Source organism: Ostrea edulis, chromosome 8 (assembly GCF_947568905.1).
Source record: "Ostrea edulis chromosome 8, xbOstEdul1.1, whole genome shotgun sequence".
NCBI classification, from domain to species: domain Eukaryota; kingdom Metazoa; phylum Mollusca; class Bivalvia; order Ostreida; family Ostreidae; genus Ostrea; species Ostrea edulis.
The window spans coordinates 28933599-28958232 of NC_079171.1; the positions used below are offsets into that span (position 1 = coordinate 28933599).

Here is a 24634-nt window from a genome sequence, read left to right on the forward strand (position 1 = left end):
CAAAATAAATTCTGGTTTTAGATACATGTACCCTTTATATGTTGGTTTACACACACACTTTCATTTCGTATACTAGTATACTGTACAAATAGGTGTATTTACTCGGCGTCCTAAAATGCACTTCAACGTTTCATTTATAACGGCTAGTCAGTTATTGTTATGTCTTAATTTAAACCTTCTCAGTGAAACGAGACGGGCACCCCGCATTGTCTCCTTTGCACGAGTATCTACCGGTAGTTGCAAGTATGCTATTATTGTGCATACCTGCATATGTAGGTCAATCCGACGAGATTTAAATAACTTGTCGTTTCTCTAGTGGATGTGCTGTTTGAAAAATTGGTGTTTGGGATGTGCTACAGACAAATAAGTAAGGAATATTTTATTTATTTGATATTGACAATCTAACTGTACACTAATAAATACAGGTTATATGACAGCTTTTAACGCATACCATTGATTTGCATTTACTGTAGTACGAGTTCTTTGTAAGATCGACATTGATGTGCATAGCATATATTGGAGTCTATATTTGTATATAATTATATGACTATGTAATTCAGATGGGACTCTTGAATACACAATCATTTTTTAAGTAATTGCTTGATTATTTTTTACCATTTGTCCTTAAGCACAATCGTCACATAATGTTGTTTTTAACAGTGCTTTTTGTCCGTTCTAAAATTTACCTTTCTTTCAGAGTATCGCTGTGATAAATGTCGAATCCACCCTTTTGTTTTTTTTATTATAATCGATTTGTGTATTATTCTTTTTTTTACAGATGAGTGACGCCGCACTCCCCAGATCAATGTTATCAAGGTATAATTAACAAGGGTTGTATTTAACTTTACATTGGTGAATGAAAAGATAACCGTTTCGAGTAGTATTCATTTATTATTTGAAATACTTTATGAAACAAGGTGGTGCACGTCTCATGTTATTTTCCATCAAGGTGTTGCGTGAGATATCGATAAAATTACGTTATTCAAATATATGATAAAATCAATTGGAACATACGTCTTAATTCAAACATTTTTGAAAATAAGTTTTAAAGACGTGTAGTAGCCAAAATAATATGAGTTTAAATCAAGCAACAAGCGATTTATATGATTTTTAGTCTTAAAATAAAAGGGTGTTCCCGAATTTCCGTAAAACTACCTCCGTGAAACAAAATGAATTTAACATGAACATGTTCTTCGAGCTTTCCACTAAAAAACTGTCGATTTGAAATTTTGTTTCACGAGGGCATTTTTTTTTTTTTTATTTTTTTTTTTTGTAAAATCGAAATGATTTCACTGATATCAATTTCAACTTCATATGTACGTTTTTCCATTGCAACATAAGTTCTACTGCTGTGTTCAGTGGATAAGGTCGTAGAATTTAATGTGTATAGAAGTATTTTTTTTCTAACGGCCGGGTTTGAATCCCTCACGGACACAAGCTTTTTTTCCCTTCAATATTACATTTCCGATCTAGATTTTTTTCTTAATTGAAACACAGTACAATGTGCCGAGTTTGAAATAAAATTCCAATCTAGACACTGTTTAGTTTGTGAATGGGAGTCGCAACAAACACGCAAAAAAAATTGTGATACCTGTGTTTTAATAGTCGAGGCTGTTAACAAGAATTCTTAGGTTTTAAAGAAAAATGTCAAAAAAGGTAAACAACTGTTAAACAGTTTGAATGGATAAGACAATATGTATTCCAGTAGAAAATTGCTATGGTAAATCAAAGTTTTCAGGTGCACGTACTTAGAATTTTGTTGAACTTTATCAATGCTTATCAAACTTCCCATATTTTGGTTTGTGGCCAGAGTTATGTACAGATGTTTGTAGAAAATAATACATACGAGTATATGAAAGAGCTTTTAGATTGTAGTAGTGTAGAATATTAAATATTTAATACACTCGTAACTCTATATATTGTGTATAATGCTAAGAAAAAATAAAAGAATTGAATTTTCACGATTTCTAAAATTATGTTTAGACTATGTACGGACACATAAAATATTTAAGGCTTGCACATAGTATTAGGGAATCCCTTAGGTATTTAAATGGCAAATACGTAATAAGAGGTTAAATAGGAATGAAGGTAAGTTCTACGTTACTGGTGTTACACTGTAATTAAATACAGACACAAAACTGCGATTAGGGACTATTTCTGCTTCTGTGCAACACCCTCTTTGCTGACATGGTATAAATACTAAATGCTAATTTAAGAAAACCAGAAAAGGATGTTTCAAAATTGTTAATTTAGCAACCCCAGAGTATTGTATTAATGTTACATTTAGTATGCCCCCCCCCTTCAAAGAAGAGGGGATCCCGTGGGGATCCGGGTTAAAATAGCTCCTCAGGACCCCCTTCCTTGTCGTAATAGGCGATTCAATGGGGCGGTTCTTCGGATGAGACCGATAAAGATCCCTCCCGGCTTAAAAGCCATAAGCGTCGAGCATAGGTCAAAATGTTGCAGCCCTTCACCGGCAGTTGTGACGTCTCCATGTGAGTGAAATATTATCGAGAGGGACGTTAAACAATATTTAATTAATCAAAGAAGAGGGGCATATTTCTATGCACCTGTCGATCAGTTGGTATGTCGGTCGGTCGATAGACCGCATGTTGTCCGCTCAATATCTTGAGAATCATTCACTTGATCATAATGATATTTCATATGTGGGTTGAGTAGAAGATGACCCCTATCATTTTACAGGTCCAAAGGTCAACGGTAAATCAACTCTGGACATAGGGTTGATTAATTGATTGGAATCTGGACATAGGAATATACTCTCCGTTCATTATCTTGTCAGTTGAGAACCGTTTGCTTGACAAAAATCAAACTTGGTTTACCGGTACATTCTAAGGAGTAGATGATCCCCGTTGATTTTGAAGTCACATGGTCAAACGTGAAACTGGACATAGGAATTTACTGACCACTCAATGTCTAAAGAACCTTTTGCTCAACAGACATCAAATTTCGTACACTGGTACATCTTTAGGAGAAGATGGCTCCTATTGATATTGAGGTCACATGGTCAAAGGTCAAGGGTCAAAGTGGACATTGGAATATACTGTCCTCTCAATATATGGAGAACTCTTTGCTTGATAGACATCATACTTGGTACACTGGTACATCTTCAGGAGAAGATTACCCCTACTGATTTTGGGGTTTAATGGTCAAAGATCAATGGTTGAACTGGACATAGCAACATATTGTATCTTATATTTTAAGAATTATTTGCTTGATTGACACCAAACTTGGTACACTGGTACATATAAGGAGTAGATTACCCTTATTAACATGTAGGTCACATGGTCAATGCACTCTTTGCATAGGAAGATGGCTTCTGCTCAATATTTTGATTTGATGATACTACTATCAATTAAATGATGCATGCGTATAACCCTTTTCAATTTTGCACCATGGGGGGGGGGGGCATATGTGTTTTACAAACATATCTTGTTATATTATCTAAAGCCTTTCATCATTAAAAGCACTTTCGAGGCAATTTTAAAGAAATGTATTCTTAAAACTTTGGCATGTACCTTAGTTAAATAGATTTTAATGACCTTGGGACTAGTGATACATATAACTAATGATCAGGTGTAATAAAGAACCAGTAGTAGTGTAAGACGTCCCGATAGACGGATCAACTGAGTACACTTTTGAGTGCGGGCCGATGGCTGGTTTTATAAGGAAGTCGACGGAGTGCAGTTTTGAGTGCAGATATGCACATGAGTGTAGGGGTCAGCGGGAGTCAAGCTGACCAGGTGGCGAGGTCAAACTGGCCACGTGAGGAGGTCAATCTGAGCAGATACCGTGTGAACGTTACCTTTTGATTTTCTGCAAGTCGGCGTGTATATACAAGTCCAGATATTTCCCCAGTTATATAATGAAAGAACAATGGTTTAAAGTTTACAGTTTTTTATTAAATGAGAAAATGAGTTTACACAACAATTGAACACAATTGAATACAATTTAAAACGAGTTAAATGTGAATGAATGATTGACCCGTCTATCGGAACGCCTTATACTACTACCAGTGATACATATAACTAATGATCAGGTGTACTAAGGCCTGTGGGCCTCTTGGTTTATATCCGGGTTTTTTTGCACTACGTTTTATTACACTACAGATGTTCGTCAGAAAATATCCCTCGTCTATATGAACCCGATGTTCCGTATTCGCTTTTTACAGTACGGCCTAGCGGGCCCAAAGGTGTCCGGACGTCGAAAGGATATAAAGGCAGAAGTTTCGGAATAAATTTATAGTTGTGATTTTTTGTTCCTTAGGACCTACTACTCATCAAATGTGGAGAAGACCTTACGTGTCGCCAATGACCTTACAGCCATCCTAAATCAGATCGACTTTTCCCTGGATCTGCAACAATATCTGTCAAAATCTCACCCTCAGTATCACAATGCCTTGGAGGAGATACAGAGGGATATTTTGTCAGATGAAATTAGTGTTCTCGTGGGCGGTAAGTCCGTTTACCTGATTTACTGGTAATATATTTATATGAAAAGGTGAAGATAACGAACAGTAATGAATCTCAAAACCTAAAAGGAATACAACATATATAGGACTCATGACGGGTGTGCCATATTGGGCAAACCCTCCCTGAATATACTAGGTGGAAGCCAGGTGCATAGAAGGAGTAAGCATCCTTTGCGGACCGGTAATGTATATGTGATACCTTACTAGAATCTTCACCCAGGGGCCACACATTTCACAATTTCGGTAGAATTTTCATAATTATACACACAGTTTATCTACTATATGTCCCCTAGGGACAAAAGATTTTTAGAGATTGGTTCACATATATATATAAGTACATATTTACGTATTCCATTTGCTTAATTTTAATCAAAATAATGAATTACATGTACCCAATAATCTTTCCTTAACAAGAATATTAGGAAAAAAAATTCGGAAGTAGAACAAAATGGAAATATCCAAACATGAGGCTTATGTAGTTTGCTCTGCGATTTCTGATATTGGCATACATACTTCTATGCATGTTTGTACATGTACGACATTAGAAAGATGGAAACATAGCATATGGTCATTGATTATTAATTAAATTACACGATACCACGAGAAAATTAATGCAGTTTTTCTGTTCTTCACTCGCATTAGAGGGAGTTCCATTTTGGGAACAAGTTATTGTTGAAGGAACCCTCCCTATGTAGAAAAAAGAGAGTCAGACAGATTCATTATGTTCAGTGGTCTGTATGTGTTATGAAAATGACATAAATGATGTTTAATGATATAGGATATGAAATGTGTATGTCCCGGACTTGTAAAGTGTATAGAGCTCGGAAGTCAGTTGCCAAACTCTCCACAAATGAGTGGCAGTTATATCAAGATGGTGCATTACACTAAACTTTTATTTAATGGATCCTTTAAGCACCTTGTTGTATGAAGTATGCTCTCACCATCGAAATAGTTGTACAGGCTCTAAATTATTTAATTTTTTGTGACTTTCCCCAAAATGATAGAAAAAGGTTTCCTAGGCACCTAATCCCTCCTCTGATGTGTCCAGGATCCATGTTTGCCCAACTTTAAATTTTGTATTCCTTATAGAAGTTAAGATATTAATCACAATTCGTTATTTTCACCTCTTCATATGCAACTATTCCGTGAGGATCCGGGTTGGAATAGGTTCTTAGTACCCCTTGCTTGTCGTAAGAGGCGACTAAATGCGGCGGTTATTCAGATGAGCCCGCAAAAACAGAGGCCCTGTTTCACAGCAGGTGTGGTACGGTAAAGATCCCTCCCTGCACAAAGTCAGATTAATATCCAGAAGTTCATAGTTAGTGTTTAAAATTAAAACATGGACTCCTGAAAGGGCAAATCTACCATAAACAGGAAAACTTACCACATATTATTTTTATAAACAGGTGAGCGATGCGAGGCTAAGCACCAACTTTTATCAAGATTTTGTGGTGATTTGATCACAATAGACTCCTACAGAAAAATTAGCAACGCCGATATTGTGATTAAAGCTGGAGACGGCCCCGGGGTCAAAGTTTTCAAACGAGGAGAACAGGTTCATGGCCTGTCTTGTAGGGTTGAAAACGCTCAAAAGGATGAGCATAAGGCAATCAAAGAACATTTAAATTCCGTGGCGGATGATGTATCAATTCTTCGAGGCTGCTATATTGAAATTGTGAAAACAGATAAGTCAAAGGTACGTATAGTATTTAATAATTACGATTCACAAACTGCTAAATAAAACGTTTATAAAATACAGTATGTAGATACACAGAAATACGTGCTGCATGTACCTAATATTTATCCTCTCTGATTCCAGGTGAATGCGACGTTTCTAGATGTTCCTGATGATTTGGGCGGATTTGCAATTATAAAGGATTATTTGAGGCTGACGACCTGTTTCATTTTCGTGGTGGATATCAGCAATATTAACGATATTCAGGTGAATTTTTATTGGTACACATTTAAAAATATTTGAATATGGATTCAAACCATGTTTCAAAATTAGAAACTAGTTGTTTTTTTTATGACGTTTCTCCGCAAATTTCACTGTTACACTTTTGGAGCTTCTAGAATAAATTTAAATTTGCAACAGTTGATAATTTAATGATGTTCCTACGTAAAAAAAAAAAAAAAAAAGAAGACATTCGATGGAACACACAAGGGTTGAATTCTGTAATTTGACACTTCTTTGGATTACGAAATGTATCACTGTTACCTTCACTTTTTACATGCATGTGTTCCCCAAAAAATCCATGCCTCAATGCGAATATTCATTAGTTAAACGGCTATGAATACTCAGTATCTCAGAAAGGATATCTAGTTTTAGAGTCACGTGACTGATATGATATTCAGTGCAGGACAGATCAATCGTTCTCAAATTTACTGAAAAAGATGGTGGGAACTGACTTTAATATTTCGGAGATAACGATAACGATCACTTATTATTAAAATTATAAGACTTTGTATCTTCCTCTTTAAAAACCAAACATGACATATTTCTCCTTAGCTGGTCCAATATCATAACTCCAATAAGCAATATAAGATAAAGAGTTGGGCAAACACGGACCCCTCGACACATCAGAGGTGGGGCCAAGTGTCCAGGAGGAGTAAGCATTCCCTGTCGACCGGTCACACCGTGAGCCCTATATTTTCATCAGGTAAACGGAGTTATTCGTAGTTAAAATTAGTGTGCCAAATCCGTCTAACAAGTGGTATGAAACACGTCAGACAGCATTTGACCCATTGTTAGGTTGTATTGGCAAATAGATCGTTATAACGACAATAAGATTTGCAAAATGCTGTCTTTAAACGAGACTGTTGAAACCCCTACATCATTAACTTTGTCAGTAGCATGCCTCGATTTAAAAACTGACCATACGCAGAACAAGCTCTTGCGTATAGAATCAGTTGAGAGATAAAAACACCATATGTAGGTGATAATGGAATATTACTACATAAATATGGGGAGTTGACGATGGAGAAGCTGAAATCATCCCGTTTGTCATGAATTAAAACCATAGACTTACAGGATATCGGTGTAAACAGAAAACAGCCATTTGACAAGCTGACTTAAACATTGATAACAGTAGTGAATAGCGACAGAATAATCGGACATTTTCTCCGTAGTACAGTTATAAAGACTTGCATTTTGACCTCTCACAGTGAGAACTGCATTTGGGGAATTTTCTGTATCTTTCTAGGATTTTTTTCCGGAGACCTTTATCTACGCTGCAATTCCTAAAGTTGGTTATTCATAAAATGATTGTTTATATCTGCTTTTCATTAATCTCCAGAAATCAAAAAAAGTCCTCGGCAATATTATATGGAAACTGAAAAACATTACGCCCTTTCATGCTGACAAAGTCATAGTTGTTCCGAACAAACAATGGAGTAGAAAATGTGAAACGCTTCCTAATACAAACCGCCCACCGCGTCCCAGGACTGAAATATCTACCCTGGCTATCACAGACGCGATGCCTTTCATCAAAGTGGAAAATGTATTTGATCTACATTTACTCAAGGTTTGTAAATGAAAGAAATAATGATGTATGAATACATGCATGTATAATACCGTGTCATGGGATTCATTTAAATTCAACTGTTTAAATTATCTTATCATCCAATGGTTTTTCAGGACATTACTCAGTTTGATAATTTTGCCGATCGAATCAAGAGAGATGTTCTATTTGGTGAAGACGAACAAATGAAGATCCATCTTCAGTAAAGTGTTTCATTATTATTACAGTGACATTTCAGACTGAGAATGGGATTGAAACTTCAAATTATGCTATCTTGTTGACTGTAAATTAACTTTACGAGTTATCGTTCGTATGTCAACACCATATATCACAGACAATTCTCAAAGACAGAGTAAGAATACGAAAAATATTATGTATTGTTAGATTCCTGCGTGGACTGGCATGTAAAGCTATCAAAAGCATATGTGTAAAGGAAGGACTCGTTCAAGCAGACAACCCGATTTATGAAGAGAAAATACAGAAAGTCTCCAAGACATTGTCTGATATACAGCAAGGATATTCTAAAGTAGGTTTTGATAACATTAATTCAATTCTTCATATTACAATTCAATACAGTTATAGATAATTTAAGGAACTTAATCTATTCTAAAGAAGGCCTTTCATAAAGTTACATGTAAAACCAATCCACATCACTAAATTGCAGTTCATTAAGGTTATACAAAATGAAAGGAACGCGTAAAACAGAAATAAAAACAAAATATGCATGTAGTAGGTCACTTGAATGATTTAGTCTGCGTTCGTCGTGGTGTGTCATATGTTAACAATCGGTCACTAATAACTGCTCCTTGATAACTAACCTTCCAGTTATGAAAAATCAAAGGAACGGAAAGCAGAAATGAAAACAAAACTTAGTAAATCACCTGAATGACTTAGATGATGTATTGTTATTGGTCTGCGTCAGTCGTCGTCCGTTAACAATTCAATATCAATAACTTCTTGGCAAATACCCTTTCAATTCTTTTTAAATTGAGTATGAAGCATCTTTCGGGCATGGGGGACATCAATTATAAATTTCAGGATTCAGGATTTCAGGATTCCTGCCACATCCTCAGAGGTGGGACAAAAATTGTCTAAAATTTGTGAATCTATTTTCTCTACATCTGCACATCTATTTAAATAAGAACTAAATGCATAGTCATGTAGAATAGGAAGGCATCTACCAAAATTGTATTTCATGATTCCCGGATAGAGGTTCTGACTGGAGAACAGGGCCAAATATGGCATATAGTGTCAATATGTAAAACATTTAAACAACATGTTCTTAAATCCAATTGATACTAAATTGAAACTAAATGGACATCTAGAAGGAGCAGGTAGTCGTTTATCAAAACTGTAAATTTTATGGTCCCAAGAGTAGGGGTTTTGGTACCATTGTTGGGCCACATTGAACTTTTCGATAACTACCCTTCCAATTCTTTTAAAAATTGTAATGACGCATCTTTGGGACAGGGGAATATCAATTTCAGGAATCCTGCACCTTAAGGCCTTAGAAGCAAGGGATTTAGTTCCAGGTTAGAATAAAATTGTCAAAGTGATTATTGATTTTATTATTTGAAAGACCTGTTTAAATTTACTGATACTGTATAAAAATCAAATGTATATTGAAAAATGTACCAAAATTGTGCATTTTGTGACTCGAGTTTTCTAAATCTTGGGTGATACCCAAAATTATGCTATAGTGTTACCACATTCACTGACACGTTCTACTTGAATGGTGAGTGAACGGTGAATGCAACTTAGTGAAAACAGTGAGCAAACGGAGCGCAGAGTGAACGGTGAACGCAAGATGAACTGGGTAAAAAGTTAAGTAAGCGGTTTTTTTATTTGAAGCTCAGCAGGAGATCAACTGCAGATATTCAAGATGTTCTTATTGAGGTGACAAAAATGGTGAGGTAAGAAAAGATAAATGGTTTTTAGCGTACCTTATTCTGATCGCCGGCGTCTGTTGCTGTCAACATTAACTTGTCATATTTGTATCTTCTCCAGAATCACTAAGCCAATTTCAATTCAGAAATAAGATATCATTTTTTAGTCTGAAGGGCGTCATAGTAAATTTGATCACTTACCAACTTCATGTCATGTCCCAATAACACTCAAAAATGATATTTTATTTCAAATCATTATATTTCTATATTGATTTGTGTTCTTACCAAACTTCCATGGTTATGCAGCAAATGATCGAAATAACGATCACACAACGCAAAATATATACTTCGTTAGATTTTTATCGACTAAATAATGAGGAACATTATCTAAGAGAATATAAGATATAAATATTTAATCTAGAAGGTGTTACACCCCAAATCGTCGCCCGTCCCAACTCGTCGCCTGCGACGATTTGGACATACCCTCACATCCCAAATTGTCGTCCCCCTGCTGCTATTATTTGGAAACATCATTTACATACAAACTGGCCCTGTTTGTTAACTCCTTCTCTTCTCCTCCTCTTTCTTCTTCTTTTGTGGTCCAGCTATGACCGCAAAAGGTTTCCTGGACCCTTTAAGCAAGACATTTTAATCTTATACTTCGTCTTTTACTTGTTCTGTTGTGTATATATATATATATATATATATATATATATATATATATATATATTAAATATGATTTATTATGATCTCAGTATTTGTTATTGTTGTTTTGGTTGGTAGTGGTGTTGTTACTATTGAAAGAGTTGTATTTGTTGGTGGTGTCATTGTTGTCAATATGATTTTTCTAGTCCAGTCCTCAAGAGAGAGAGAGAGAGAGGATGTGTCCGACAACAAATCATTTTGCCTTTTGTAGGCTCATTCTGCTAATCACGGGGTGGTTGGGTATCGTGTACTTCAGATTTATTAGTGACCGCAGATTCTATTAGATTACACCTGTTTAGCCACTGTTTGGATACTCTTTTGCCGTTTGGACACTCGTGAAAACCTCGAGAAAACCCATCCTTCCTCTTTATTTTTCAATATTTTGATCGTCTGTTTAACTCGTTCTCTCTCTCTCTCTCTCTCTCTCTCTCTCTCTCTCTCATAAAACCATTTCAGCTCAATCGGATCACAAACACCATAGTGACAGTCGAAAATAGTTCGCTATGATTACAGTTCGCGGTGTTTTGAGCTCGCGATCAAGAGATTTCATGTTACAGGAAGCACATGTCAAGAACTCATGTAACCCACATATCGGTTCACAAACACCAGATATATTGCAGTGTTGCTGAAACTTGTGTACAACTCGTGGCGCGTTACGCTCTCATTCCAGAATTCTCATTCTGGGGGACGCATGTCAGAGGGTCACTTGTAATCTACATACAAAATTTCAGTCAAATAGCTTGAATAGGTCGACAAACACCAGCGATATAAGTAATGATAGTACAATCTTGTCCCAAATCGTCGACGCGGGAGGGGCGACAATTTAGGGTGTAACAAACACTGTATAAATATTCCGTTGCGATGTTTTAAAATTTAGCTTTTTTATGACATTGCATTGGTAGATCCGATATTTCCGAAAGGAGGGGGGTGGTAAAAGTAGAGTATTAATCTACATATTCGGCTATTTTGGGTACCACTCCGGACTTTTAATCGCACTAGTTCTCTCTCTTTTTTTAAATTTGCTGTGAAAAGACTGGGTGGGGGTGGGTCTTGATCCCCCACTTCATTGCATTTAAGCAAGAATGCAGGTGACAGTACACGACGTTTGAAGCGGCGATTGTATTCATACGCAAGACACGTGACCAACTTCATATTATACGAAATTGAATGTAAATTTGATTAATATTATCACGAAAGGGGACGATAATGAACTGTAATCAATCTCATAACATGTCATGTCATATAAGGAAATACATTTGCAAATGTATGATTTATTGATTGTATCTTGTTTAACGTCCCTCTCGAGAACTTCTCACTCGTATTATGGAGACGTCACCAAGACCGGTGAAGGGCTTCAGATTTAGGCCTTTGCTCGGCGTTTAGGCCTTTGAGCAGTGAGGATTATTTAGCGTGCCTCATCTAGAGTGATAGTGTGACAGGGAACATGCGTTTTAAGGTCATTTCCGAGCACCCGTGACATTCACACCTGATGCCTAGCGTTTAGTGATAGAACTGTAACTACCTGTTTAAACGGCTTAAGTCTGTCGACCATCCGCATGTAGGAATGAACGCTCTACCTCTAGACCACCGCTGCTGTCTTCGCAAACGTATTATACAAATCATCCTTGGGTGAAGGGGATCCAAGTTTATTCAATTGAATAGCCATATCCTCTTCAACGGGAGGATATTAAAGAAAGACAAAAGTAGACTGGGGTGATTTCAAGATTTTCTCAAGAACTACAGGGTCTGAAAAGTTGAAATATTTATGAAAGTTCCTGATATAGAGTAGATTCAAGCTGTTCAATTCATAATCCCCTAGGTTAGGCCACAATTGGGTGTCGTAGTTTTACATGAAAAGGTGAAGATAACGAACAGTGATCAATCTCATAACTCCAGTAAAGAACTGAGAAAATAATAGTGAGCAAACATTGGCATCTGGACATGCATATACAAGTAGTAGGATCAGGTACATGTACCTATGAGGAGCAAGCACCTGCTGTCGACCGATCACACCCATACTAAGCAGCAATTGCAATTCGTTATCATGTAAACGGTTGATAAATAGGATACATCTTTAAAAATCTTCTATGGAATCATTGGGCCAGAAAAGCGGAATTTCTGTACATAAAGCAGAGTTTGAATCGTGGTCCACGGGGATATGATGGGGCCTTAAAATGAGATTAAAATTTTATCTCCTGATATGCATGTATAGGAAACATTTCAAAAACCACTGGGCCGGAAAAGTGGAAATACTGACATATAGTAGATTTAAGTTTGTTCAAATTATAGTCATGTGGGTAGAGAGGGGTCACCATAGGGAATCAAATTTTACATGCTGATATATTGGAAAATATTTTATTCCTAAGAACTACTAGGCCAGAAAAGTCTAAATTTACATGAAAGATTTCCAAAATATGGTTGTTCAAATTATGGTCCCCGACGTAGGGCTTGGCCACAATAGGGGATGAAAGTGTGATAAGAAAATATTCAGGGAATGACTAAATTCTTTTTTTTAAGGAATAGCAAGGCGACACTAATTGAAATGCAAATATTCCCAAGTAATGTGGATTTAAGTTTTTAAACCCCTGTGAATATAGTCGAGGGTATATTTTGTCCTGTCAGTCAGTCTGTCTGAAACTTTAACCTCGCTCATCTCATATCATCGGTCAACAGGGGGTGCTTACTCCTCCTAGGCACCTGATCCCACCTCTGGTGTGTCCAGGGGTCCGTGTTTGCCCAACTATCTATTTTGTATTGCTTGTAGGAGTTATGAGATTGATCACTGTTCGTTATCTTCACCTTGCATCTTTGTGTGGTGAGTGAAAGGGATTTCATATGTATATTCCTTGTGACATACCATTTTCGTTGGTGCCAACGTGTTTATACTTGTGTCCTTGACCTTGGAGTTTAAAGACAACTTAACATATTAAGTCTATAAGGACTATTTTAGGTAGGACTTCCATAGGTCTTTGACCTTGTGACTCCACCTCTAGTATATCCAGGTAATCGTGTTTGCCCAACTCTCTGTTTTGTATTCCTTATAGGATTTACGAGATTGATCAATCTTCGTTATCTTCACCTTTCATCTAGACAAGTGAACAGTTTTCGAATTTGACGTAGAACGATATACATGTAGCTAGGGGTTGCTTACTCCTCCTAGGCACCTGATCCAGCCACTGGTGTGTCGAGGGGGCCGTGTTTGCCCAACTATCTATTTTGTATTGCTTATAAGAGATTGATCACTGCTTGTTATCTTCACCTTTCATGTACACACTACGAATTTATTAACAGCTATTTTATATCATCTGACGTAATTGGCACTTTGTGTTTACAGATATATTGGACAAATAAATATTAATGTTCGCTTTGCGTTTTACGAATTGTGTAAAAAGATGTTCCGCCAAATAAAGTCAGACTTTATATTTGGTATATGTGTTTATAGCACAGCAGAGGATTATGACGTGACAGAACCGGAAGACCAGTCGATAGATATTCAGATTCCTCCAGAAAGGCCTGTAAAATCCCCTGAAGGAAGGCGGGAAATATCATCAAACAGAGTTGTGGACTCTGCGACTTTGGATGAGTTATCAGCGATAGATCTTTCAGTCGTCGTTGATTCAGATTTCGTAGACCCCGGTGAAGACGAAGCAGACGTTACCCTGGACCCAGAGAGAAAACAATCAAACGATACCATGGAGGAATGGAACGACTCGGTGGAAAATGTTGCAGATGCAGTATCGCAATCAGTGCTCGATCTGAAACAGGCCGTGGAACTAAGCGAGACAATGGCACAGTAAATATTGAATGATTTTCATACGCCACCATTACAACCTATATGTAATAATTATTTTAAAAAATGTCTTCATTTGTGATTTATTTAGAGAGGGGACTCCTAATGAAAAGTTTCAATTACTTTCGGCTTTTGTGAATCAACTGTTGACCATTGAAGACATTGAGAAGGAGCTTGAAGGCGTTCAGGATAAAGCGGAAGTACTTCCTGACATAGAAAGGTAGTTGTACAAACGTTAATGTAAATTATGAGAGGTTCAGTAAGGTTTAAGAAATGTTTTCGTCGATGTGTTTGTATTGTGCTTCTAAATCACTTGAATCACTAATGTGACTTATTGCAATCTGTCGACTTTCATCGCACATTAACAAATGCACATTATTCATTTCTCAATAACTGTTTATGTAAATGTTAAGAATTTTTTTAAAGCCTTTTTTCAGGAAGAGAGAGCCAAATTGTGAATTTCATGATGTTTGCTTTTCAGGCCCATAGAGGCTGGACGGAAATTGTTTAAGATTTCATATTCCTCAAAGTAGAGGTATTCTGTCCTCAAGACCATAAATGATAATATAATCAAGTCCAAGTTTTGATTACTTATATTTTAAGATTTATCTAGCACGTATGTTTCCTTTAAAGGAATGGGACACGTTTTAAAAAAGAACATACGACCAACTTACATACTAGAATTTTCTAGTTTATTGTAATATCATTCACTCCAAATGCAAAATATTTTTTTAGACACATGTATTGAAAACTAAGCCTCAAAAAAGTTTTACTTCATTCACTCAAAATAATAACAGTGTAATACAATTTAAGTCTGGCAACTTTGTCTTAAGTTGTTTTGTAAAACGGCCCCTGGTTTATAAAATAAAAATGCAAACATATTCTGAAAAGTTAATTTGTTAATGAAAATAATTACAAAAGTCAGTGGGATTCAAAATTTCAACTTTCGTCTATTTTCAGTTTTCGGTTATGACCTTGACCTTGGAGTTTGACCTACTTAAAAAAAATAACCTTGCTAATCACTTTTGAAGAGTGAGTGCTAGAGCTTTTATATTTCATATGAATATTTCTTGTGAAAGACCTTTCAGTGGGTACTAAAACTTTTCGCCTTGGCGTTTAACCTACTTTTTAAAAAAAAAAATTGACATTGGTCATAACTTCTAAATAGTAAATATTAGAGTTTTCATATTGTACATGAGCATTTCTTGTGACAAGATCTTTCTACTGGTATCAAAATAATTCTCCTTGTGACCTTGGCCATCTTTGGAATTGGCCATCATCGGGGGCATATTTGTTTCACAAACACATCTTGTTTATTTTTAAAAGATTTTTTTGATCAATTTGTATTCTCATAAAACTTTTGAATCTATATTGTGTCCTAAACCTAGCCCCAAAGGATCACAACGTTACTGAAAATGAATTTAAGAGGTGCCGCAATACCAATATGACTAACATGATCTTGATGTTCTTGATAAGACCAAGGGCAAAAGTTGCTCGCTATCACATCTGTCAATGCCGACATTTCAAAATTCTGAAAGAACGCTTTGTAAATTCTGAAACAAACGTTTAATTTTGCTTTAAAAATGTATTATGAATTGTTTACCGTTTATAAACAAATTTTCAAAATTTTTATTTAAATGTTAACAATTTTCTTCCGATTTTTGGTGTCAGCTACATTAATCATTCTAATTCTTAAATTCTATTCCGTTTTCCTTTCTGCGTTTTAGCAACACCCGAAATAAGAAGGGTAAAAACATGTGGTATGATTTGATTCTTTGGAGCCCTTTCTAAATTTGACATAGAATTGACATTGATTTGAGGCAAATATAGTTATTGTCTATTCTGTATTTTATGAAAGCTTTGTCGACTCCAAAATCACCTTCTCAGAGGGACAAGAAAGACTTGGCCGTGTATACGAGTCATTGGAAAAGATCATTTCATTAAGGGAATACGACAGTGCCCTGAAGCAAGAACTGGAACTTGTGTGCCCAAAATACAGAACGGTTCTCTCGACAAGAGCTAAAGATCTCAAAAGAACAGACTCGTCTATAGTTGTTGCAGGTATGACAAAACCTTAGGATACTTTATCACACACTGTCATTGTGATAGATTTGACAAATTAGTGAAGATGGAGGATAATCGGGGGTGGTTGGTTGGTGGTGGACGGAATTATTTTTATCTGGAGAGGATTTTATATAATGGAATGCAAGTTGTGTGTCCTTGGTATTAGCTGTAAATAGTGCTATCTGAGAAGGAAGTCGTGTAGAGAATACATCATTAATCACTACAACAACTATATGTACCTTTACATCGGTGAAGAATTGAGCAGTATAATCTCGAAATAGTTTTTATTTGGTTACGGTTACATTGCATTTATGATATGATTTTGTTAAGGATAATATCCACAACTATTTCGAAGATAAGACGAACATACAATAATTTTTTATGAAAATGGAGACAGTCCCACGACATACGGTCATTTGCTTCTGTACATAACTCATTTGTTAACACGGGGCTTTTAGTATAACGAATCGATAGATAAACATATATTGCAATTTATTTTACCAAAGAGTATGAAATATACAATACAAGGATTGATTTGATATGTTTCTTTGAACTCTTGTATTAAAGGTGAGACAAATGCAGGGAAAACGACTCTTCTCAATAAAATCATGGGGCGGCCTATACTCACCTCGGACCACTTATCAAACACAGGGCGAGTGTGTCGTGTTCGAAATTCACAGAAGAAGGGGATCCGTCTTTACACAAAAGATAACCAAATGATTCAAGAAATCTTTATTGACAAAGCGACGGAACTAAAGAAAACATTAAGGAAATACTGTGAGAAGAATGAAGAAATGTCCCAGGAAACATTTCATTACGTCGATCTTCTATTCCCAGTGGATGTTCTGAAAGTAAGTATATGTCAGAATGTTGGTACAGTTTTCACCTTTTTCATTGACCTACTGGTATACACTTTTACTTCGTTAAAACGTAACATGTCATAGTAAGCATATTATTGTAAAGAACATGAACGAAGGAAACACATATTCATAATGTGACAAGTTACTCCTTATTTTTTGGATAATATTATCCAATCAATTAAACATTTCTGTATAAATATTTGCGGGGTACAACGTGATTTCTATTTTACACTGTTGTTTAAAGTATAAAATCTTCTGAACATAAGTGAGATACATCATACTTGTTCATAGTATCTTCACTGAAATGTTCGCATGGAATCGTCCTCCTTAAAACAGACCTCAGAAATGAAATGATGATATATTCACTCGAAAAATACCTTGTAGGGGGACGTTGTGATTGTTGACACACCGGGAATGAATGAAGAAGAGAAGGTTAAATCCATGCTGGAGGAATACCTACCAAACGCCCTGTCCTTTATATTTGTACTGAATGTGGCGAATGATGGAGGCGTGCAATGTGATCGGGTAGATGTTAATCTGAATCTAATCGACTATTTTTACTCAATGAATAAATATAATCAATTTATTTCAAGTAAGAATTTCAATAGTTAAAAGTCTACTTGTGGTCGTCGTGTCTAAAGAAGGAATGTGCTAGGATTATTATGTATTCTGTAATGTTATCTCTCGTTAAAAGATTCCCAAACTGCTGCAACTTATTCAAGAACACAAAAAGGACATGCCGTGCTTCGACGAGCAGGATGTGTTATTTTTGATCAACAAATGGGACACAGTTGCCATTCCTGATCTTTTAGTGGACACAGATGACGAGGAGGACGAGCAAGAATTGCAAAGGAAAAACGAAATACAAAGAAATGAGGAACTAGACAGGATCTGGAGGACTGTTGTCCGGAAAATAAAGGACGTCTGGCCTCTAAAGGACGACAGAAATGCATTTCGAATGACACTTAAAGAACAGGTACAACGTGCGATCTGTAATCGAGTGCTACAGGAATTACCTTAGTAAAGCCAATGCAATATTTAGCAATATTCAAGTTTGACCTTCTTAATAATGGTTTTATACCTCGGAAATGATTCAAATTGCAGGTACATTTTCTGCATATGATCATCACATCGGTTGTGGTTGTTAACAGCCAGTTTTAAAGTTGAAACAGCTTATTGAAAAAAAGAAGTTGTTGTTACAGGGGGGTTCAACTATCTCGTTTACAGCTTATATTTCGCAAATTGTATGGTCGATATAACCATCTAATTTACAAATGGAACATGTCGCTTGGTAGGATGGTGCCTGACGTGTTTCATACCAATTGCTAGGCCGTTCTTGGTACACTGATTTTGACTACGGATAACTCCGTTTACATAATCAAGATATAGGGCTCACGACAGGTGTGATAAGTCAACAGGGGACGCTTACTCCTCTTAGGCATCTGCTCCTAAATTTGGTATTCCCAGGGATATGTGTTTGTCCTACTCTTAAGATTGTATTCTTTATAGGATTTTTGAGAGTTATCACTCTTCGTGATCTTCACTTGTTCATCGATATAAAATATTTATTTTGCAAATATTTTGTTTTGCCTCTTTTGTAATCTTGAAGATATATTATTAGGGCATATAAATGGTAAAACCACACATAATTTTTCTTCTCTAGTTGAGAGTTCAGTTTAAGAATTGCTAATGAGTCATTTAGTATTCATATTTGTAAAGCTTCTTATTTAGGATCCAAGTGATGAATACATTCGATTTAAAACGAGGCTTGCAGATATGGTCACAAAGACCGAAAACAAAAGGATGAAGGAACATTTATGGTAAGAAAAACACTGCTTTCAACTTTCTGATATTCTGAAGTTTTCGATATATATCATTGCCTTAGATTGACATATTATTGCATTATTATCAGACGATACCTAAAGAAATTATCCTACTTGTTGATGTCCAGCTTCTTCTGCTGAATCATTTCACAAAGTTATTATTTCATATCGTAATTTTAATTATATGTTTCTTTTCAGTTTCCTCATTGAATTTGCTCACAATGCAGAGAGAGGGATTAAAGCTAGGCTGAGGATATTTGACCTTTCTGAAGAAGATTACCAGGCTAAAATATCTCGTATGGAAAAACAAATTATAGGAATGGAGGGAAAATGTAAACAGGTATACGTATAATCGAGGGAAACTACTAAAAAAACAAGTTGATGTTACAGATATTTCAAGAGAGATACTATGGTCGTTATGACGATCTAATTTACCAATATTTCACTGGGTCAAATACTTTTTGACGTGTTTCATACCGATTGTTAGACAGTTCTTCACACACTGGTTTTGACTTCGGAGTACACCGTTTATCTGATCAAGATATAGGATTCATGACAGGTGTAACCGGTCAATAGTGGATGCTTATTCATCCTATACACCAGGAATCTGTGTTTGCCCAACTCTCTATTTCGCAAGATACCAATATGTTATGGTTTAGGGGGACTAAGCGAGGAACTTGTAAAAGATATATAATAATGCTGAACTCCAAGTTAAGAAACCCATATTTACATTTCAGATTCAGGAAGATCTGAAGCAAAAATTGAAAGCAAAACTAAAACTCTTAAGCGCTGAACTTGTCGAAGATATGAATAGTAGTGTGTGGAAAGACAAAGCTCTAAATCCACCAGACAAAAAACCAATCAAAGAAATGCGATTCAGAGATCTGGCAACAGAAATCCCAGCTAGGATTGAGGACATGATCAAGAAGTGGATGACTGATGGGGAATGTCGAAAACAAATTGAAGAAACCGAAAAAGAAATGATAAGAAACTTTTTAACAATGCAGGAACAATTGAGTAAAATTGAGGAGGATTTGATGGGCGAGTGTGCTGAAACAGAGTCGGATTCCAACGTGCCGTTGGTGGTAGGAATCGCTGCCACTTCCCCGCTATGGGTACCCCTCCTCCTTATAGCGGGAGTGGTGTGTTTAGCAGCGGTTGTAATTCTACTGCCACTGATTATTGCCAAAGCGTATAAATATACACGTGTGGAAAAGAAAGAGAAAGTTATAAATATTATTTATGATAGATGCATTCAAAATCTTGATGAGAAAGCGATTAAAAAATCTCTGAAAGTCGTCGTAAAACCCGTGAAAGACCAGATAAATAAATGTTTCGTGGAATATATCCCTGGTCATTTGAAAAGTATTACGGAAACGATAGAGACCCTGAAAAGGGAAAGGGGTTACCTTAAAGAAAGAAAGAATCTCTTCACGTTCTTGAACAATACCTTCGTAGATGTAAGAAAGAATATACATGGTCTTAGAAAAGACCTCAACATGGCACAAAGATAGTTGAGTTCTATCGTGTATGATTTCGTGTGTTAGGTTACCCAAAGAACCATAGCCTAACATGATAATTCGAATACTTTTCGTAGCATGTATGTCCGTTTCCAAACGATTTCGGTGTACACAACTATTGTTGAAAATTAGATGTACGTGTGGGATTGACATCTTTCAAATTAAGACAATTCGGAAACATTGAAACACATGGTGGAATATGTAGAGGCTCATACATTTAAGAAAACCCGGAAAAGGGTTACTCGAATCCCCTGGTGTGTCCAACGGGACGAGTTTGCCCCTTTCTTAATTCAGCATTCTTTACAAGATTCTTTATAGGTGGGTCACTGTTCTTTATCTTCATTTGTTCATTTCATTACAGCTTCAAGTTTATGTTTACTACAAATGTGTGATATATATATGACCTGAACATGTAAACCTAAACATTCCGAAGTCCCTCCCCAAATTTTGGACTGAATCATATATCTTTCAATACTTTCATTGTCATTTGATGATTTGTTTAGCGTATTGCAATATTGTTTCATATGTTATTATACTCAATGAATTACCATCACAAATGGGCATTGCTGAAGTCAAAGTAAAGTAAGTGTAACAAATGATATCTGGGATGCAATTTGTCATCGTATTGGTGTAGCTATGTGTACTTCATTTTGTATACACTACATATCGAAGAATTCTAACAACTTTACCGCTTTATACTTATGTGATTTATTATGAGATTGATCACTGTTCGTTATCTTCACCTTTCACTATCGTGTGTGTACGTTTTTGTGCTTAGCGTGATCTACATGTGGGTTGTACTAAAGAATGATGTTCAGTGTGTGTTATAGTTTTAATTACGTTGTATTACTTCAATGCAGCATTAGTAAAGAGATCTATCCATATTAGTCATACATTTTCTTGTTAATAGAAACGTTACACACCTTTCCCACTTAAAAAGTTGCAAGTGTTGCGAACAATAATGTATAACTCAAAATAGCCACTACCGCCACATCATTTTCACATGGAGCTAATGACACACGTCATAACCCTGACGTCATGGTTATGGAGAGGGCTTATATAGGTAATGCCGGCTGTACAATGTAAATAGAGAGTGCGTGTGTATGTGACGTATGGATGAGCCACTGACCAATCAAATAACATACTTGTGACTAGTGGACTTTTGCGAGAAGGGCTGACTTTTATAGTCAACGGCTGACTTTGACACTAGCATACTATACAGAAACCTCTTCGTGACATATCTGAATACATGAATAAGTGATGTACAGAAATGGTCAAGTTGTCCAAACATTATAGAATTGTTCCGGTTCATTTCCATACTCGTACTGTTTCTAAAACAGTAAACACTATGTGACCTAATATCCCCATAAATATTTTTGGTCACCTGATCTAATGCAATTCGTCAGCATCCGTCGTCGTGCGCCGTGCATGAACACTTGACCATTCTTAACGTCTTCCTAATACTGTAACTGTCATTCCATTTTTTTTCAAATCTGGTATGAAGCATCTTGTAGACGAGGGGGGGGGGGGTAAATTATAAATTTCAGGACATCTGCACGGACGGAGCACAATTTGACCAATGTTAAAATATTCCTTACATTTTTAAGAAAATCTGGTCATGTAGAGCTGTAAGGCCTCTACCGAAATTGTAAATTTCATGATATCCGGGGTAGACGTTCTGACTCCAGGACGGGGCCAAACTAGGTACTAGTATTTAGTGTTTATGTGTAAACCATTTAAAAATAGCATAGATCTTCTTCAATGCTATGCCGTGGGCCATTTGTTAGTTAAATATTTTAGATGAAACAATTCAAGTTCCATACCCGTCAAGCTCTGTTTTTATATGTCAGTTACTGAGTATTGAAAAGATTAGTTGGAGAAAGGAGACCAGACGTATGGCTTTCATAACGTACTAGGATTACTTTTCAATATTTACGTACTACATATTGGATAGAATGAATAGATATAAAAAAATCAACGGGGTTCGAATTGACTGCTATGTAACATGGCTACCTCTACAAACATAATCAATTGAAGATATGCGTTTTCGGTTCACATGCGGCTTTAATAAATGTTTGCACAGAAATACGGTATACTGGGAAAATATGTTAGGAATTTTTTTATATTATGATGCAAGAATACAACGAACTACGCCGTAAATCGGAAGTTTTTATAATTGGTGGATTTGTAGCTCTCTGGTATGTCCAAATATTCCCCCATAGAGCTACATATCTGCATTAGTGCAGATGCACATGTAATTCCGAAGTAGGGCGAGGGATGAAATAGGCTATACCTGCTGCTGAATCCCATTCACATATTAGTGAATAGAATATTGTTTAAATAAAAATTCCGAATTGTAGGTACGCTTATCATGTTCTGTGTGGTATCTGTGTGTGTTTGATTGAATAAAGTTGTGTAACAACGTCATATATTTTCATGATAAAGTAAAATGCAAAACTCTTGCATGATAAACTTACATTTGATTTATCATAATGCAATGACTTTTTGTAGTGTTTTAACAGGGTATCTGTGAGAGTTAAAATCTTACACCCAGGTATGTATGCAGAAAATGAAATGAATCAATAGCCATGTGTGAAATATGTTTTCATAATTGTCAGATAAATGAAAGAAGTTCAAGTGGTTTGAAACGTAACAGGCCTACCGTAATAATATTGTAACGTGCAGCGATCTGAACACGCTCGTCGTTGCTTAGATAGAGACTCTACCATATCACTAGAAAAACTACCTCACTAGCGAGGCCGTAGAAAATCCCTACATACTGTCTGCTACACTTCCCCTACTCAGGAAGGCTTCGTCCCGAACCTTAGCATGGGTCTTCTATGATTTTTGGCACCTCTTTAGCAAAAGCATATGTCGTTCATGACAACAACCACCGTTGCCCCAGGACGAAACTACGTACGTATAAGGACACACAGTCCCAGAGCTCCAAACATACTCTACCTGAACCAAGCCTCTGGACAGCCAAACACCCGATTCACTACATTGTCACCATTTTGTAACATGCAGCGGTTTGAACACGCTCGTCTTTGCTTAATTTGCGTGATCAAGAGAAATCACTATCAAGTTAGCTCAAGAGCGAAGCAGAAGTTCCCTATATTCTGTTCAACAAATCGACATTGCATATATTTAACGATTCCGTGCTTCCGTACAATACTCAGGTTTAAATGTCCAAGTCAGCCGTTGACCGTGAAAGTCAGTCGTTCTCGCAAAAGTCCAGTAGCAAATTCCCCGATACACAATTTCTACTCAAGCACTCTCAGCCTAGCCCTTCAAAAGGCAAAACGAAAGCAATTGCATTTATTCAGGTTATCCAGGTTTTTAGCTCTTTTGAGCCGAAGGCGCAAAGAGCTAATCATATGGCAATATGTCTGGCGTGCGGTGTGCATCAACTTTTTGAAAAAGGGCTATATCTCAAGAACCCCTTGGCCAATTTTTGTCAACTTTGTCACAGGGTATCCGCGGCCCAAGGGCTTTCATTTGTATCAAAACTAGGGTTGTGATCCTTTCACAAGGGGAGATAATTAGGAAAATGCAAAGAAAAGTAGTGGTTGTTAAAAATCTTCTTCTTAAGAACCACTGAGCAAATTTTCACCAAACTTATGTATAAGGATGAGGATAGGTTGTAGATAAAAAAAAATGTTCAGGGCATCATCCTGGAGCAAAGGATGTGGTCTCAAGGTCACTTCAAAATTGACCTTAAATTTTATTTTGTTAAAACTTTGATATTTTGCTTAGTATAAAGACTAGGATCATCAAATTTTGTCAATTGATGTATCTTAGGATACTTCATTCATGGTGACCTACTTTTTGAATTTCGCAGGTAATTATTATTAAATGGACTTTGATGTCTATCTTGGACACTTTTGAGCCTATGATCATCAAAAGTTTTCAAATGATAGTTCATGGGACTTTGAACTGCGTCATGTAAAAAGTATGTCACCATGACCTACTTTCT

General features: G+C 36.3%; 1 protein-coding gene across 1 annotated transcript; it reads left to right on the forward strand.

Moving 5' to 3' along the window:
- The first annotated feature begins 267 nt into the window (after positions 1 to 267).
- Positions 268 to 21545, forward strand: LOC125663049 (uncharacterized). Its single transcript, XM_056147320.1, has 18 exons — positions 268 to 367; positions 779 to 816; positions 4285 to 4472; positions 5896 to 6185; positions 6309 to 6431; positions 7786 to 8013; positions 8127 to 8212; positions 8395 to 8536; positions 9862 to 9923; positions 14044 to 14394; positions 14483 to 14611; positions 16250 to 16452; positions 17023 to 17306; positions 17700 to 17840; positions 18010 to 18291; positions 19047 to 19135; positions 19337 to 19478; positions 19876 to 21545. The coding sequence occupies exons 2-18, from the start codon at positions 779 to 781 to the stop codon at positions 20650 to 20652; spliced, it is 3555 nt and encodes a 1184-aa protein (XP_056003295.1). The 5' UTR covers positions 268 to 367; the 3' UTR covers positions 20653 to 21545.
- The last annotated feature ends 3089 nt before the right edge of the window (positions 21546 to 24634 follow it).

Excerpts from the sequence above, each read along its gene's own strand:
- LOC125663049 (XM_056147320.1), top strand. The coding sequence starts at position 779 with ATGAGTGACGCCGCACTCCCCAGATCAATGTTATCAAG. Across the intron at positions 8,014-8,126 it reads TTGATCTACATTTACTCAAG|GACATTACTCAGTTTGATAA; the intron begins GTTTGTAAATGA and ends ATGGTTTTTCAG. Across the intron at positions 8,213-8,394 it reads CAAATGAAGATCCATCTTCA|ATTCCTGCGTGGACTGGCAT; the intron begins GTAAAGTGTTTC and ends ATGTATTGTTAG.